The sequence below is a fragment of the Salvelinus sp. IW2-2015 genome, unplaced genomic scaffold (assembly GCF_002910315.2).
Source record: "Salvelinus sp. IW2-2015 unplaced genomic scaffold, ASM291031v2 Un_scaffold1935, whole genome shotgun sequence".
In the NCBI taxonomy this organism is placed as follows: Eukaryota; Metazoa; Chordata; class Actinopteri; order Salmoniformes; family Salmonidae; genus Salvelinus; species Salvelinus sp. IW2-2015.
The window spans coordinates 134198-150428 of NW_019943292.1; the positions used below are offsets into that span (position 1 = coordinate 134198).

A 16231-nucleotide genomic window follows, 5' to 3' on the forward strand; every position below is an offset into this window, starting at 1 on the left:
TCCAATCAATTGAATTACCACAGGTGGACTCCAATCAAGTTGTAGAAACATCTCAAGGATGATCAATGGAAACAGGATGCACCTGAGCTCAATTTCGAATCTCAATAGCAAAATGTCTGAATACTTATGTAAATTACGTATTTCCGTTTTGCAAAATATAAACCTTTTCGCTTGTCATTATGGTATTGTGTGACAATTCTGATGTATTTTTAATTAATCCATTTTAGAATAAGGCTGTAACGTAACACTATACCTTAATATCGTTTCGTCTCGTGGCTATGACCATGTCACAGCCATGATAAACATGTTATAACACTTTTCTTAAATATATTATAGATATTTATTATTATTACAAAAGATGAGGAGAGGCTCAGTGGAGTTTATAAAAGATGACCAAATCAAATCTGTCACATGCGCCGAATACACCGGTGTAGACCTTACTGTGAAATGCAAAACCCACAACCAGACCACAACTCCCGAAGCCTTACCAACCGGAACCTAACCGACAGCCTAACCACGGTGTAACCTTACTGTGAAATGTACACCACAAGCCCTTAACCAACCGGTGTAGACCTTACTGTGAAAATGCTTACCACAAGCCTTAACCAACCGGTGAGACCTTACTGTGAAATGCTTACCCACAAGCCCTTAACCAACGGTTTAGACCTACTGTGAAATGCTTACCCACAAGCCCTTAACAACCGGTGTAGACCTTACTGTGAAATTCTTACCCACAAGCCCTTACCAACGCGTGTTAGACCTTACTATGAAATGCTTACCCACAAGCCTTAACCAACCGGTGTAGACCTTACTGTTAAATGCTTACCCACAAGCCCTTAACCACCGGTGTAGACCTTATTTGGAATGCTTACTGACGAGCCCTTAACCAACCGGTGTAGACCTTACTGTGAAATGCTTACCCACAAGCCCTTAACCAACCGGTGTAGACCTTACTGTTGAAATGCTTACTGACGAGCCCTTAACCAAAGCGTGTGAAGACCTTACTGTGAAATGCTTACCCACAAGCCCTTAACCAACCGGTGTAGACCTTACTGTGAAATGCTTACTGACGAGCCCTTAACCAAGGGTGTAGCCTTACTGTGAAATGCTTACCACCAAGCCCTAACCAAGGTGTAGACCTTACTGTGAAATGCTTACTGACGAGCCCTTAACCAACCGGTGTAGACCTTACAGTGAAATGCTTACTGACAGAGCCCTTAACCAAACCGGTGTAGACCTTACTGTGAATGCTTACTGACAAGCCCTGTACCAACCGGTTAGACCTTACTGTGACAAATGGCTTACTGAAGCAACAATGCAGTACAAGAAATGTTAAGAAAATTTACTATAAAACTAAAAGTTAATAAAATAACAATGGCTATATACAGGGGTTACTGGTACCGAGGAAATTCTTTGGCCTTCCTCTGACACCGCCTGGTGTAGAGGTCCTGGATGTCAGGACGCTTGGCCCCGGTGAGTTACTGGGCTGTCTAGCCACTACCCTCTGTAGCGCCTTACGGTCTGTGCGAGCAGTTGCCGTACCAGGCGGTGATCCAACCAGTCGGATGCCCTCAGGTGCGGCTTAGAACTAAGGATCTGGGGATCATTCCAAATATTTTCATCTCCTGAAGGGGAAAGGTGTTGTCTCTGGTGTCTTTTGCCATGATAGTTCGTTGGTGGGCAACACAGGAACTTGACTGTCTCAACCCGCTCCATTATAGCCCTGTCGATGGGGATGGGCTGGCTCTCCTTTTCCTGTAGTCCACGATCAGCTCCCTTTGTCACGTTGAGGGAGAGGTTGTTGTCCTGCGACCACACTGCCAGGTCTCTGACCTCCTCCCTATAGGCTGTCATTGTTGTGGGTGATCAGGGCCTACCACTGTGTCGTCAGCAAACTTAATGATGGTGTTGAGTTGTTGTTTGGCCATGCAGTCTGGGTGAACAGGGAGTAAAGGAGGGACTGAGCACGCACCACTGAGGGGTCCCCATGTAAGGGTCAGTCGTGGCGGATGTGTTACCTATCCTTACCACCTGGGGGCGGCCCGTCAGGAAGTCCAGGATCCAGTTTGCAGAGGGAGGTGTTTAGTCCCGGATCCTTAGCTTAGTGATGAGCTTTTGGGCACTATGGTGTTGAACACTGAGCTGTAGTCAATGAATAGCATTCTCCCATAAGTGTTCCTTTTGTCCAGGTGGGAAAGGCAGGTGTGGAGTGCAATAGAGTTGCATCATCTGTGGATCTGTTGGGCGGTATGCGAATTGGAGTGGGTGTAGGGTTTCTGGATGATGGTGTTGATGTGATCCATGACCAGCCCTTCAAGCACTAGATGGCGATCAGTAATCTGATTTGGTGAAGGTATATCTGTGATTGATTGTGAATGCCTCTCCGCAGGGTGAGTTTGTTGAATGAGATACATCGGAGAGCTTCGATGAAGAGGAATGTCGCTCCAGGATCAAGTACTACCAGGAGAATGACATCACTCACTTCTACATGCTCACCATCGAACAGGTACCTCCCTGTGTAATACACTATCCTCCCTGGTGTAGTACACTATCCTCCTGGTGTTACATACAGTATCCTCCCTGGGTAGACCGCTATCCTCCTGGTGTAGTACGCTATCCTCCTGGTGTAATACTCTATCCTCCCCTGGTGTAGTACGCTATCCTCCCTGGTGTAGTACACTATCCTCCCTGGTGTAATACACTATCCTCCCTGGTGTACACATCCTCCCTGGTGTAAGTCTATCCCCTGGTGTAAGTACGCTATCCTCCCTGGTGTAATTACGCTATCCTCCCTGGTGTTATACGCTATCCTCCCTGGTGTAGGACGCTATCCCCCTGGTGTAGTACGCTATCCCCTGTGTAATCTTACCTCTCCTTGGTGTGTTAGTACGCTTCCTCCCTGGTGTAGTACACTATCCTCCCGGTGTAATACCTTATCCTCCCTGGTGTAATACACTATCCTCCCTGGGTATACACTATCCTCCCTGGTGTAGTACACTATCCTCCCTGGTGTAGTACGCTATCCTCCCTGGTGATAGTACGCTATCTCCCTGGTGTAGTACGCTATCCTCCTGGGTAGTACGCTATCCTCCCTGGTGTAGTACGCTACTCCTTTCCCCCTGGTGTTAGTACACTATCCTCCCTGGTGTAGTTACCACTATCCGCCCTGGTGTAATACTATCCTCCCTGGTGTAGTACACTATCCTCCCTGGTGTATACACTATCCTCCCTGGTGAAGACGCTATCCTCCCTGGTGTAATACGCTATCCTCCCTGGTGTAGTACGTATCCTCCCTGGTGTATGTACGCTTATCCTCCCTGGTGTAGTACGCTATCCTCCCTGTGGAGGACACTATCCTCCCTGGTGTAGTACGCTATCCTCCCTGTGTAGACCTATCCTCCCTGGTGTAGTACACTATCCTCCCTGGTGTAGTACACATCCTCCCTGGTGTAATACACTATCCCCCTGGTGTATACCTATCCTCCTGGTGTAATACGCTGATCCTCCCTGGTGTAGTACGCTATCCTCCCTTGGTGTAGTTACGCTATCCTCCCTGTGACGCTATCCTCCCTGGTGTAGTACGCTATCCTCCCTGGGTGATTACGCTATCCTCCCTGGTTGTAGACGATTCTAAAAAAGTATTTGTATTTTTATCTCAGCAATCTACACACAATACCCCAAAATGACAAAGCATAACAAGTTTTTATAAATTTTAGCAAATTTATAAAATAATGTAAAACAGGAATACCTTATTTACATAAGTATTCAGACCTTTTGCTAGGAAACTCAAAATTGAGCTCAGGTGCATCCTGTGTCCGTTGATCATCCTTGAGATGTTTCTTGATTGGAGTCCACTTGTGGTAAATTCAATTGATTGGACATGATTTGGAAAGGCACACACCTGTCTATATAAGGTCTCACAGTTGACAGTGCATGTCAGAGAAAAAACCAAGCCACGAGGTCAAAGGAATTGTCCATAGAGCTCAGACAGGATTGTGTCGAGAGACAGATCTGGGAAGGGTACCAAAACATTTCTGCAGCATTGAAGGTCCCCAAGAAAGCAGTGGCCTCCATCATTTTTACATGGAAGAAGTTTGGAACCACCAAGACTCTTCCTAGAGCTGGTTGCCTGCCCAAACTGAGCAATCGGGGGAGAAGGGCCTTGGTCAGGGAGGTGGCAAAGAACCCGATGGCCACTGACAGAGCTCCTCTGTGGAGATGGGAGAACCTTCCAGAAGGACAACCATCTCTGCAGCACTTCACCAATCAGGCCTTTATGATAGAGTGGGCCAGACAGATGCAACTCCTCAGTAAAAGGCATGACAGCCCGCTTGGAATTTGCCAAATAGCACCTAAACGACTCACAAGATTCTCTGGTCTGATGAAACCAAGAGTTTACTCTTTGGCCTGAATGCCAAGCGTCACCTCTGGAGGAAACCTGGCACCATCCCTATGGTGAAGAATGGGGGTGGCAGCATCATGCTGTGGGGATGTTTTTCAGTGGCAGGGACTAGGAGACTAGTCAGGCTTGAGGGAAAGATGAACCAAGCAAAGTACAGAAATCTTTGATGAAAACCTGCTCCAGAGCGCTCAGGACCTCAGATTGGTGCGAAGGTTCACCTTCCAACAGGACAATGACCCTAAGCACACAGCCAACGCAGGAGTGGCTTCAGGACAAATCTCTGAATGTCCTTGAGTGGACCAGCCAGAGCCCCGATCGCACATCTCTGGAGAGACCTGAATAAAGCTGTGCAGCAACATTCCCCATCCAACCTGACAGAGCTTGAGAGGATCTGCAGAGAAGAATGGGAGAAACTCCCCAAATACAGGTGTGCCAAGCTTGTAGCGTCATACCCATTAAGACCCGAGGTTGTAATCGCTGCCAAAGGTGCTTCAACAAGGTACTGAGTAAAGGCTCTGAATACTTGATACATTTAATATTATTTATTTTTAATACACTTGAAAAATTCAAAAAATGCTGTTTTGCTTTGTCATGTGGTATCGTGTGTAGATTGATGAGGAAAAAAACTATTTAATCAATTTTAGAATAAGGCTGTAAAGTAACATGTAGAAAGAGTCAAGGGGTCTGAATACTTTCCAAATGCACTGTATATATAATAAATATACCTTCTTAATATCCCGTAGTGCCACCAGGCCCCAGCCCTTGCCAGCAGTCTTGATGATCTTAGTCTCTGGGTAGTGTCTCTTGGTGAAGTCCTGGTTGCAGCATCGCTCTGCGTTGGGACAGACCTGAGGGTGGCACTCGTACATCAACATCCTGTTCAGGCATTCTGACTCAAACCCACACGGCTTCTCGTCCGTGGGCTTACAGTTACACTTGGGGATCTCCGACACGTCAGCTGTGTAGACCTGCACCCGGCCACACGGCTTGTTGATCTGCAGAACACACACACAGGGGAGAACAACTATTACATACATGTGATATATCAAAACTGGACTGGGTTGGACAGTTTCACGACAGAAGAGTACCGTTAAAGGGTTATAGAGTTCAGACCTTGATGTATTTGTACGGAGGTGGTTTCCTGTTGTTCTCCTGCGTCTCCTTGGCCTCCCGTTCCATCTTGATCTCCTTGAAGCGATTCTCTGCCTCCAACAGCGCTGGAGAGAGATTATATTGTTATATTCTGTCCTCTTACAGTTACACTATAACATGTAGTTATATTATAACCAAAATTTATTAAAATATAAACTCAGCAAAAAATGAAACGGCCCTTTTCAGGACACTGTCTTTCAAAGATAATTAGTAAAAATCCAAATAACTTCACAGCTCTTCATTGTAAAGGGTTTAAACACTGTTTCCCATGCTTGTTCAATGAACCATAAACTATTAATGAACATGCACCTGTGGAATGGTGGTTAAGACACTAACAGCTTACAGACGGTAGGCAATTAAGGTCACAGTTATGAAAACTTAGGACACTAAAGAGGCCTTTCTACTGACTGACTCTGAAAAACACCAAAGAAAGATGCCCAGGGTCCCTTATCTGCGTGAAAGAGCAGATTCAAGGAGGCATGAGGACGGAAAATGTGGCTAGGGCAATAAATTGCAACGTCTGTACTGTGAGACGCCTAAGACAGCGCTACAGGGAGACAGGACGGACATCTGATCGTCCTCGCAGTGGCAGACCACGTGTAACAACACCTGCACAGGATCGGTACATCCGAACATCACACCTGCGGGACAGGTACAGGTTGGCAACAACAACTGCCCGAGTTACACCAGGAACACACAATCCCTCCATCAGTGCTCAGACTGTCCGCAATAGGCTGAGAGAGGCTGGACTGAGGGCTTGTAGGCCTGTTGTAAGGCAGGTCCTCACCTGACATCACTGGCAACAACATTGCCTATGGGCACAAACCCACTGTCGCTGGACCAGACAGGACTGGCAAAAAGTGTTCTTTACTGACGAGTCGCCGTCTTGTCTCACCAGGGGTGATGGTCGAATTTGCGTTTATCATCGAAGGAATGAGCGTTACACCGAGGCCTGTACTCTGGAGCGGGATCGATTTGGAGGAGGAGGGTCCGTCATGGTCTGGGGCGGTGTGTCACAGCATCATCGGACTGAGCTTGTTGTCATTGCAGGCAATCTCAACGCTGTGAGTTACAGGGAAGACATCCTCCTCCCTCGTGTGGTACTCTTCCTGCAGGCTCATCCTGACATGACCCTCCAGCATGACAATGCCACCACACACAGAACGAGCAGTAAGGCTGATTTCCTGCAAGACAGGAATGTCAGTGTTCTGCCATGGCCAGCGACGAGCCCGGATCTCAATCCCATTGAGCACGTCTGGGACCTAGTGGATCGGAAGGTGAGGGCTAGGGCCATCCCCCCCAGAAATGTCCGGGAACTTGCAGGTGCCTTGGTGGAAGAGTGGGTTAACATCTCACAGCAAGAACTGTCAAATCTAGTGCAGTCCATTAGGAGATGCACTGCAGTACTTAATGCAGCTGGTGGCCACACCAAATATTGACACTTACTTTTGGTCAAAATTAAAAGTTTTTCTTGCTCCATGGCAAGAAATGAGAGCTGATTGGCTCTCTGCTAGACACTAATAAAATCCCGATCACATCTGGCCCCGCGCCCCCCCTGATCACTCTGGCCCCGCGCGCCCCCCTGATCACATCTGGCCCCGCGCCCCCCTGATCACATCTGGCCCCGCGCCCCCCCTGATTCACATCTGGCCCCGCGCCCCCCCTGATCACATCTGGCCCCGCGCCCCCCTGATCACATCTGGCCCCGCGCCCCCCTGATCACATCTGGCCCCGTGCCCCCCCTGATCACATCTGGCCCCGCGCCCCCTCTGATCAATCTGGCCGTGCCCCCTCTGATCACATTGCCCCGTGCCCCCCCTGATCACATCTGGCCCGTGCCCCCTTGATCACAATCTGGCCCCGTGCCCCCCCTTGATCACACCGGCCCCCGTGCCCCTTCTGATCACATCTGCCCGTGCCCCCCCCCTGATCACATCTGGCCCGCGCCCCCCTGATCACATCTGGCCCCGTCCCCCCTGATCACATCTGGCCCTGTCCCCCCTGATCACATCTGGCCCGCCCCCCCCCTGATCACATCTGGCCCGTGCCCCCTCTGATCACATCTGGCCCCGTGCCCCCCTGATCACATCTGGCCCCGCGCCCCCCTGATCACACATCTGGCCCCGTGCCCCTCTGATCACATCTGCCCCGTGCCCCCTCTGATCACATCCGGCCCCGCGCCCCCCTGATCACATCTGGCCCCGCGCCCCCCCTGATCACATCTGGCCCCGTGCCCCCTCTGATCACATCTGGCCCCGCGCCCCCCCGATCACATCTGGCCCCGCTGCCCCCTCTGATCACATCTGGCCCGCGCCCCCCCCTGATCACCATCTGGCCCCGCGCCCCCCTGATCACAATCTGGCCCCGCGCCCCCCTGATCACACTTGGCCCGTGCCCCCCTGATCACATCTGGCCCTGATCCCCCCCTGATCATATCTGGCCCCGCGCCCCCCCCTGATCACATCGGCCCCGTGCCCCCCTGATCACATCTGGCCCCGTGCCCCCCTGATCATATCTGGGCCCCGCGCCCCCCCTGATCACATCCGGCCCCGTGCGCCCCCCTGGATCCCCCCCTGATCCCTCTCTGAATCGTCGCATTGAACACTTTAGCAGGATTCTCTCTTCACAACTGGCAACGTGATTGCAGTTTAATGGGTGTAACTTTAGTTGACAAATCATTTGGGTTCCTGGATCCTTTCACAGCATTATACGTTGAGAGAATGACTTATCAATGACCCAAGCCCAGCTCAGTTAATGTCTACCCTTGTGACACTGAGTTGTCATTATGGTTCAGAAAATGTACATTATATCAGGGGCGTTGAAAGACAAAGCTTCAAACTGTTACCAGTGCCTGCGTTCAGGTTATCAGTCAACCTACCAGGGTAGTTACAAACAGCACAGGAATAAAATCATCAACATCTAATCTTTACTAATGCTACAGAAATGTGCTTTAAACCAGTATCCAAATCCATCGGATGTAGTGATCACAATATAGTGGCAATATCTATGTAAACCACAGTTCCAAAGGCCTAATATAGTGTATATGTTTTGTAGTGATTCCTATGTTGTTGACGTAAAGAATATTTGTCTGTCTGTGGTGTGTAATGAGGAGCAACCAGACACTATTCCAGTTACTGCACCCGTTTAAGAAAATTACTAAAAACGTTGAGGAATTAAAACATTTTATGGTTGAGAGATGATCCAAAAGGAATGGCCAATAAGTCTGGCTTCACAACCGATTGGCCAATGTATTGCGCATGCGCTCAGAGCATGCGCAGACCAGCTGGCCGGTGTGCTTACAGGCATATTAAACCTCTCCCTATCCCAATCTACTGTACCCACATGCTTCAAGATGGCCACCGTTGTTCCTGTACTCAAGAAGGCAAAGATAACTGAACTAAATGACTACCGCCCCGTAGCACTCACTTCTGTCATCATGAAGTGCTTTCAGAGACGAGTCAAGGATCATATCACCTCCATCCTGCCTGTCACCCAAGACCCACTTGCCATTGTACCCATAGTACCCTCCAAACTCATCAAGCTTGAGACCCTGGGTCTCGACCCCGCCCTGTGCAACTGGGTCCTGGACTTCCTGACGGGCCGCCCCCAGATGGTGAATGTAGGAAACAACATCTCCACTCCGCTGATCCTCAACACTGGGGCCCCACAAGGGTGCGTTCTGAGCCCCCTCCTGTACTCCCTGTTCACCCACGACTGCGTGGCCATGCACACCTCCAACTCAATCATCAAGTTTGCAGATGACACAACAGTGGTAGGCTTGATTACCAAAAACGACAAGACAGCCTAGAGGGAGGTGAGGGCCCTCGGAGTGTGGTGTCAGGAAAACATATCCTCTCACTCAACGTCAGCAAGACAAAAGATGATCGTGGACTTCAGGAAACAACAGAGGGAGCACCCCCCTATCCACATCGACTGGACAGCAGTGGAGAAGGTGGAAAGGTAAGTTCCTCTGCGTACACATCACGGACAAACTGAAATGGTCCACTCACACAGACAGTGTGGTGAAGGCGCAACAGCACCTTTTCAACCTCAGGAGGCTGAAGAAAGTTGGCTTATCACCTAAAACTTTTGCAGATGTACAATTGATAGCATCCTGTCGGGCTGTATCACCACCTGGTACAGCAAATGCATTCCCACAACCGCAGAGCTGTCCAGAGGGTGGTGAGGTCTGCACAACGCATCACCAGGGGCAAACTACCTGCCCTCCAGGACACCTACAGCACCTGATGTCACAGGAAGGCCAACAAGATCATCAAGGACAACAAGCACCCGAGCCACTGCCTGTTCACCCCGCTATCATCCAGAAGGCGAGGTCAGTACAGGTGCATCAAAGCTGGGACCGAGAGATTGAAAAACAGCTTCTATCTCAAGGCCATCCGATGGTTAAACAGACACCACTAGCACAGAGAGGCGGCTGCCTACCTACAGACTTGATATCATTGGCCACTTTAATAAATGGAACACTAGTCACTTTAATAATGTTTACACATCTCGCATTACTCATCTCATATGTATATAATGTATACTGTATCCTTCACTATCTGTTGCGTCTTAGCCGCTCTGTCACTGCTCATCCATATATTTTAAACTTATATATATTCTTATCCCATTCCATTACTAGATTGTGTGTATTAGGTTTTGTGGTGGAATTGTTAGATATTACCTGTTAGATACTGCTGCACTGTCAGATCTAGAAGCATAAGCATTTCACTACACTCGCAATACCATCTGCTAACCATGTGACCAATAACATCTGCTAACCATGGGACCAATAACATCTGTTAACCATGTGACCAATAACATCTGCTAACCATGGGACCAATTACTCTGCCCTAACCATGGGACCAAATAAACATCTGCTAACCATGGGACCAATAACATCTGCTAACCATGGGACCAATAACATCTGCTAACCATGGGACCAATAACATCTGCTAACCATGTGTATGTGGACAAAAAATTGATTTGACTAATTGGCTGAGCGAAATTGATGATAAAAAGATTGTGGTGCTGTCTTGTTAGACTTTAGTGCAGCTTTTCACATTATCGATCATAGTCTGCTGCTAGAAAAATGTAGGTGTTAGGGCTTTACACCCCCTGCTATATTATGGATAAATAGTTACCTGTCTAACAGAACAGAGGGTGTTCTTTAATGGAAGCCTCAAACATATTCCAGGTAGATTCAGGAGTTCCCCAGGGCAGCTGTCTAGGCCACCTACTTTTTCCAATCTTTACTAATGACATGCCACTGGCTTTGAGTAAAGCCAGTGTGTATGTATGCGGATGACTCAACATTAGACGTCAGCTACTACAGCGACTGATTCTTTTTGACGGCCTACCCCGGGCCAAAACCTGGACGACGCTGGGCCAATTGTGAGCAGCCGGCCGTGTTCGGGAGTCCCATATGGCTGCTCACAATTGACCCAGCGTCTTCCGGGTTTGGCCGGTGTACGCCGTCATTGTAAATAAGAATTTGGTCTTAACTGACTTTCCTAGTTAAAGTTTCAATTTATTAAGCATTTATTTTTTTATAATAAATAATAACATGGACTTACCAAATAGGGCTATCTTCTGTTTACCACGCTTACCTTGTCACAACACAACTGATTGGCTCAAACGCATTAGGAAAGAAATTCCACAATGTAACTTTTAGCAAGGCACACCTGTTAATTGAAATGCATTACAGGGGACTACCTCATGAAGTTGGTTGGGAATGCCAAGAGTATACAAAGATGTCAAGGCAAAGGGTGGCTACTTTGAAGAATCTAATATACATGTTGATTTGTTTAACACTTTTTTGGTTACTACATGATTCCATAGCTTGTCTTCACTATTAATCTACAATGTAGAAAACAGTGAGAGAAAAAGCTAAACCATGGCATGAGTACGTGTCCAAACTTTTAACCAAACTGATGAAAATATGATATCACTTATAGCATACAACTACATATATAGTAAGTGATATATATATATACACACACACACACTGTTGAAGTCAGAAACAAATTTTTCAACCACTCCACAAAATTCTTGTTAACAAACTATAATTTTGGCAAGTTGGTTAGGACATCTACTTTGTGTATGACAAGTAATTTTTCCAACAATTGTTTACAGGCAGATTATTTCACTGTATCACAAATCCAGTGGGTCAAAGTTTACATACACTAAGTTGACGGTGCCGTTAAACAGCTTGGAAAATTCCAGAAAATTATGTCACAGCTTTAGAAGCTTCTGACATCATGAGTCAATTGGAGGTGTACCTGGGGATGTATTTCAAGGCCTACCTTCAAACTCAGTGCCTCCTTGCATCATGGGAAAATCAAAAGAGATCAGCCAAGAACTCAGAAAAAAAAATTGTAGACCACAAGTCTGGTTAATCTTTGGGAGCAATTTCCAAACGCCTGAAGGTACCACGTCCATCTGTACAAACAATAGTACGCAAGTATAAACAACATGGTACCACGCAGCCGTCATACCGCTCAGGAAGGAGACGCGTTCTGTCTCCTAGAGATGAACGTACTTTGGTGCGAAAAGTGCAAACCAATCCCAACAACAACAGCAAAGGACCTTGTGAAGATGCTGGAGGAAACAGGTACAAAAGTATCTATATCCACAGTAAAACGAGTCCAATATCGACATAACCTGAAAGGCCGCTCAGCAAGGAAGAAGCCACTGCTCCAAAACCGCCATAAAAAAGCCCAGACTACGGTTTGCAACTGCACACGGGGACAAAGATTGTGCTTTTTGGAGAAATGTCCTCTGGTCTGATGAAACAAAAATAGAACTGTTTGGCCATAATGACCATCGTTATGTTTGGAGAAAAAAGGGGGAGGCTTGCTAGCCGAAGAACACCATCCCAAATGCAAAGCACGGGTGACAGCATCATGTTGAGAGCTTTGCTGCAGGAGGGACTGGTGCACTTTGTCGTGGCTGAATCAGAATTAGTTAGGTAACATAGATAAATAAGATGTTTTATTTATCTTCATATTATGCTTACATGGGATACTTGTCAGTTAGAATGTCTCTTTTTGGACTATACTGTGGGCAGTTGCATTTTTGCATGGAAAAGTAACTTGGGGCCCAGAGAGGGGAGGAGAATGGCAGTGTCTGGAACCATTGTATTACCCCTCTGATGTGTTGAACTTATCTTTCATGGTATATGACCTAGAGAATCACTCCCCTTTCTGAGCTTGTCCAGGAGGGGGTGTATTTGAGATGGGAATATCTAGAATTGACAATTGATATATGCCATTGGATGAGGTAATGTTTTGGTACCAAGCACCAGATTGGAACCTCGTCTTAGGAGACCAAACTGAACGATAATTTATAGCTAATGCTATCTAGCTATGGGAAACTCCTCTTTCAAGTAAAAGGTTATTTGTAATGTTCCTAAGATCTGTTATTCGTCATGTGAGTTGAGAGGGGTGTATCTTGGCTATAAAAGATGGAATGAATTGTTTTGTAAGGACTCAGAGAATTCATTTATAGACACTGAATTGATCTGAGAGATGGACTTTATAATATAACTCTGACTTGTGTGTGGTTTGCTCTCTCTTCATTGAGTAATACAGGAAATTACCATGACAACTTCACAAAATAGATGGCATCATGAGGAAGGACAATTATGTGGATATATTGAAGCAACATCTCAAGACATCAGTCAGGAAGTTAAAGCTTGGTCGCAAATGGGTCTTCCAAAGGGACAATGACCCCAAGCATACTTCCAAAGTTGTGGCAAAATGGCTTAAGGACAACAAAGTCAAGGTATTGGAGCGGCCATCAAAGCCCTGACCTCAATCCCATAGAACATTTGTGGGCAGAACTGAAAAAGTGTGTGCGAGCAAGGAGGCCTACAAACCTGACTCAGTTACACCAGCTCTGTCAGGAGGAATGGGCCAAAATTCACCCAACTTGTTCTGGGAAGCTTGTGGGAGGCGAGCCGAAACATTTGACCCAAGTGAAACAATTTAAAGGCAATGCTACCAAATACTAATTGAGTGTATGTAAACTTCTGACCCACTGGGAATGTGATGAAAGAAATAAAAGCTGAAATAAATAATTCTCTACTATTATTCTGACATTCCACATTCTTAAAATCAAGTGGTGATCCTAACTGATCTAAGACAGGGAATTTGTACTAGGATTAAATGTCAGGAATCGTGAAAAACTGAATCTAAATGTATTTGTGTCCACATACTTTTGACCATGTTATGTATGCATTTTGATAGTTACTGCAAGTGATACTATAATAAAGCAATAAGGCCCAAAGAGGTGTGGTATATGGCCAATATAACACGGCTAAGGGCTGTTCCTAGGCACGACACAACAGGTGGAGGAGTGGCAGGACAGAGTTAGGAAAACCCTGGCTTAGAGGATACAATATGATCAAGATCGGGTTTGGCTGTATATTCCAGCTCACCGTTCTTGAAGACCTTCCCTATCCCATTCTTCTGGAACCTGCTGCCCCTGTCTCCCTCCATGTAGGGGAAAACTCGGCCCTGGTGCGTCCAGAAGTAGTCCTTAGAACCAAAGAAGAAGACTGGGAACTCTCCGATCTCGTGGCGAAGGTGCTGGATGTTGGTGGGGATGTTCCTGGGGTGATGGATCTCTGCAGGCCACCACCTGGACAGGGTTGGGGTTAGTTAGGTCAGGGGACAGAAGAGGCAGTGCTCTACACAAACATACTGCTGACTGACCCGTAGTTGGCCAGGTCTCTGCACTGACCTGTAGTTGCCCAGTTTGACCCAGATGATGTCTCTGTATTTTGGTTTCTTTCCGGCCCGGCAGTCGTTACAGAACCAGCTGCCATCCGGCATGGCGATGTTCAGACAGTCTGGATGGAACGCTGCTGGACACGACTCACAGCACAGGAGCTGGCCACCTACACACACACACACACACACACACACAGACTTAGAACACAAGGCAACACGTCTCTCCTGCTTGGACTACAGACTAACTACTGTTCAGAACACAATTGTGTTGCTGACGTGTGAGTGGTGGTTTTTGCTCTAACATGCACTGTCAACTGTAGGACCTTATATAGACAGGTGTTTGCCTTTCCAGATCTTGTCCAATCAATTGAATTTACCACAGGTGTGCTCCAATCAAGTTGTAGAAACATCTCAAGGATGATCAATGGAAACAGGATGCACCTGAGCTCAATTTCAAGTCTCATAGCAAAGGGTCTGAATACTTAAGGAAATGAGGAATCTGTTTTTTGTGCTGTCATTATGGGGTATTGTTTGTAGTTTAATGAGGGGGAAAAATAATTGAATTCATTTTATAATAAGGCTTCAAAGTAACAAAATGTGGGAAAGTCAAGGGGTCCGAATGCACTGTATATGCTACTGCACGACAAAAAAACAATCTGTCGACCAACAGCCTATTGACCAAACAATGGACAAGTTGACTAGTTAGTGGCTGTGCATCTGTGTAGTTAGTGGTGTATGTGTCGTTGATATTGTGTGTGTATAGTTGCGTATTCGTGTAGTTAGTAGTGTAGTTGTGTATCTGTACCTTTGGAGCAGACGAAGCACCAGCTGACGTTGACATGCGAGTGGTGGCTGTAGCCCTTCTTGGGTGAGAAGTGGTTGGTGCAGATGATGGTGGTGGGGGTCAACATCTCACTGCCAGCCGCAACACACACCTCTCCTGTATGGTACGCCACCGGGCAGCGCAGGCAACGCATCAGCTTACCTACAATACACCACATGATATTAACACACCTGACATCATAGACCATGAACAGTCAGATCTCTAGAGCTGTCCCCCCTCCCTCCCAAAATAAATCTTGGTCGACCGAGAGTTGTGTCTAAAGCAAAAACATTTCCCCAGACCAATCCATTTTAAAACGTTCATTTTTCCACCCTGTGTGTTTGAATAAATCCACTATTTGCACTGAGCTTGTCGGACGCTTTAAGCACACTGTTTGATTGAATAACTAAGACACCCAAATGACTCAAGATGGTCACGCTGTGTCCTCCCTTCTGCAGCGGAAAGACAGCGAGTGTTTATCAGTTGTCCATGCTGAAGCAGCAACAATTTCAGACATATTGTTTTTTTACTGAAAAGCTCTGTTTCCGAAATCCCTCATTTGTTTAGGAAAAACATGTGAGCGTCGCACGCATGTGACCAATACAGCCTGACCTATAGCCTATCATCGCATCAATACAGCCTGACCTATAGCCTATCATCGCATCAATACAGCCTGACCTATAGCCTATCATCGCATCAATACAGCCTGACCTATAGCCTATCATCGCATCAATACAGCCTGACCTATAGCCTATCATCGCATCAATACAGCCTGACCTATAGCCTATCATCGCATCAATACAGCCTGACCTATAGCCTATCATCGCATCAAATACAGCCTGACCTATAGCCTATCATCGCATCAATACAGCCTGACCTATAGCCTATCATCGCATCAATACAGCCTGACCTATAGCCTATCATCGCATCAATACAGCCTGACCTATAGCCTATCATCGCATCAATACAGCCTGACCTATAGCCTATCATCGCATCAATACAGCCTGACCTATAGCCTATCATCGCATCAATACAGCCTGACCTATAGCCTATCATCGCATCAATACAGCCCTGACCTATAGCCTATCATCGCATCAATACAAATGGTTATAACAAACC

At 46.9% G+C, this 16231-nt stretch overlaps 1 protein-coding gene across 1 annotated transcript in view; it reads right to left on the minus strand.

Moving 5' to 3' along the window:
• Positions 1–15310, minus strand: part of LOC112072456 (histone-lysine N-methyltransferase NSD2-like) — a 36506-nt gene extending 21196 nt beyond the window's left edge. Inside the window, 5 exon segments of the mRNA XM_070439810.1 lie at positions 5128–5397; positions 5516–5619; positions 13995–14197; positions 14300–14456; positions 15095–15310. Coding sequence (XP_070295911.1) covers positions 5128–5397; positions 5516–5619; positions 13995–14197; positions 14300–14456; positions 15095–15290 — 930 coding nt within the window. The 5' untranslated portion in view covers positions 15291–15310.
• Between the last annotated feature and the right edge of the window lie 921 nt (positions 15311–16231).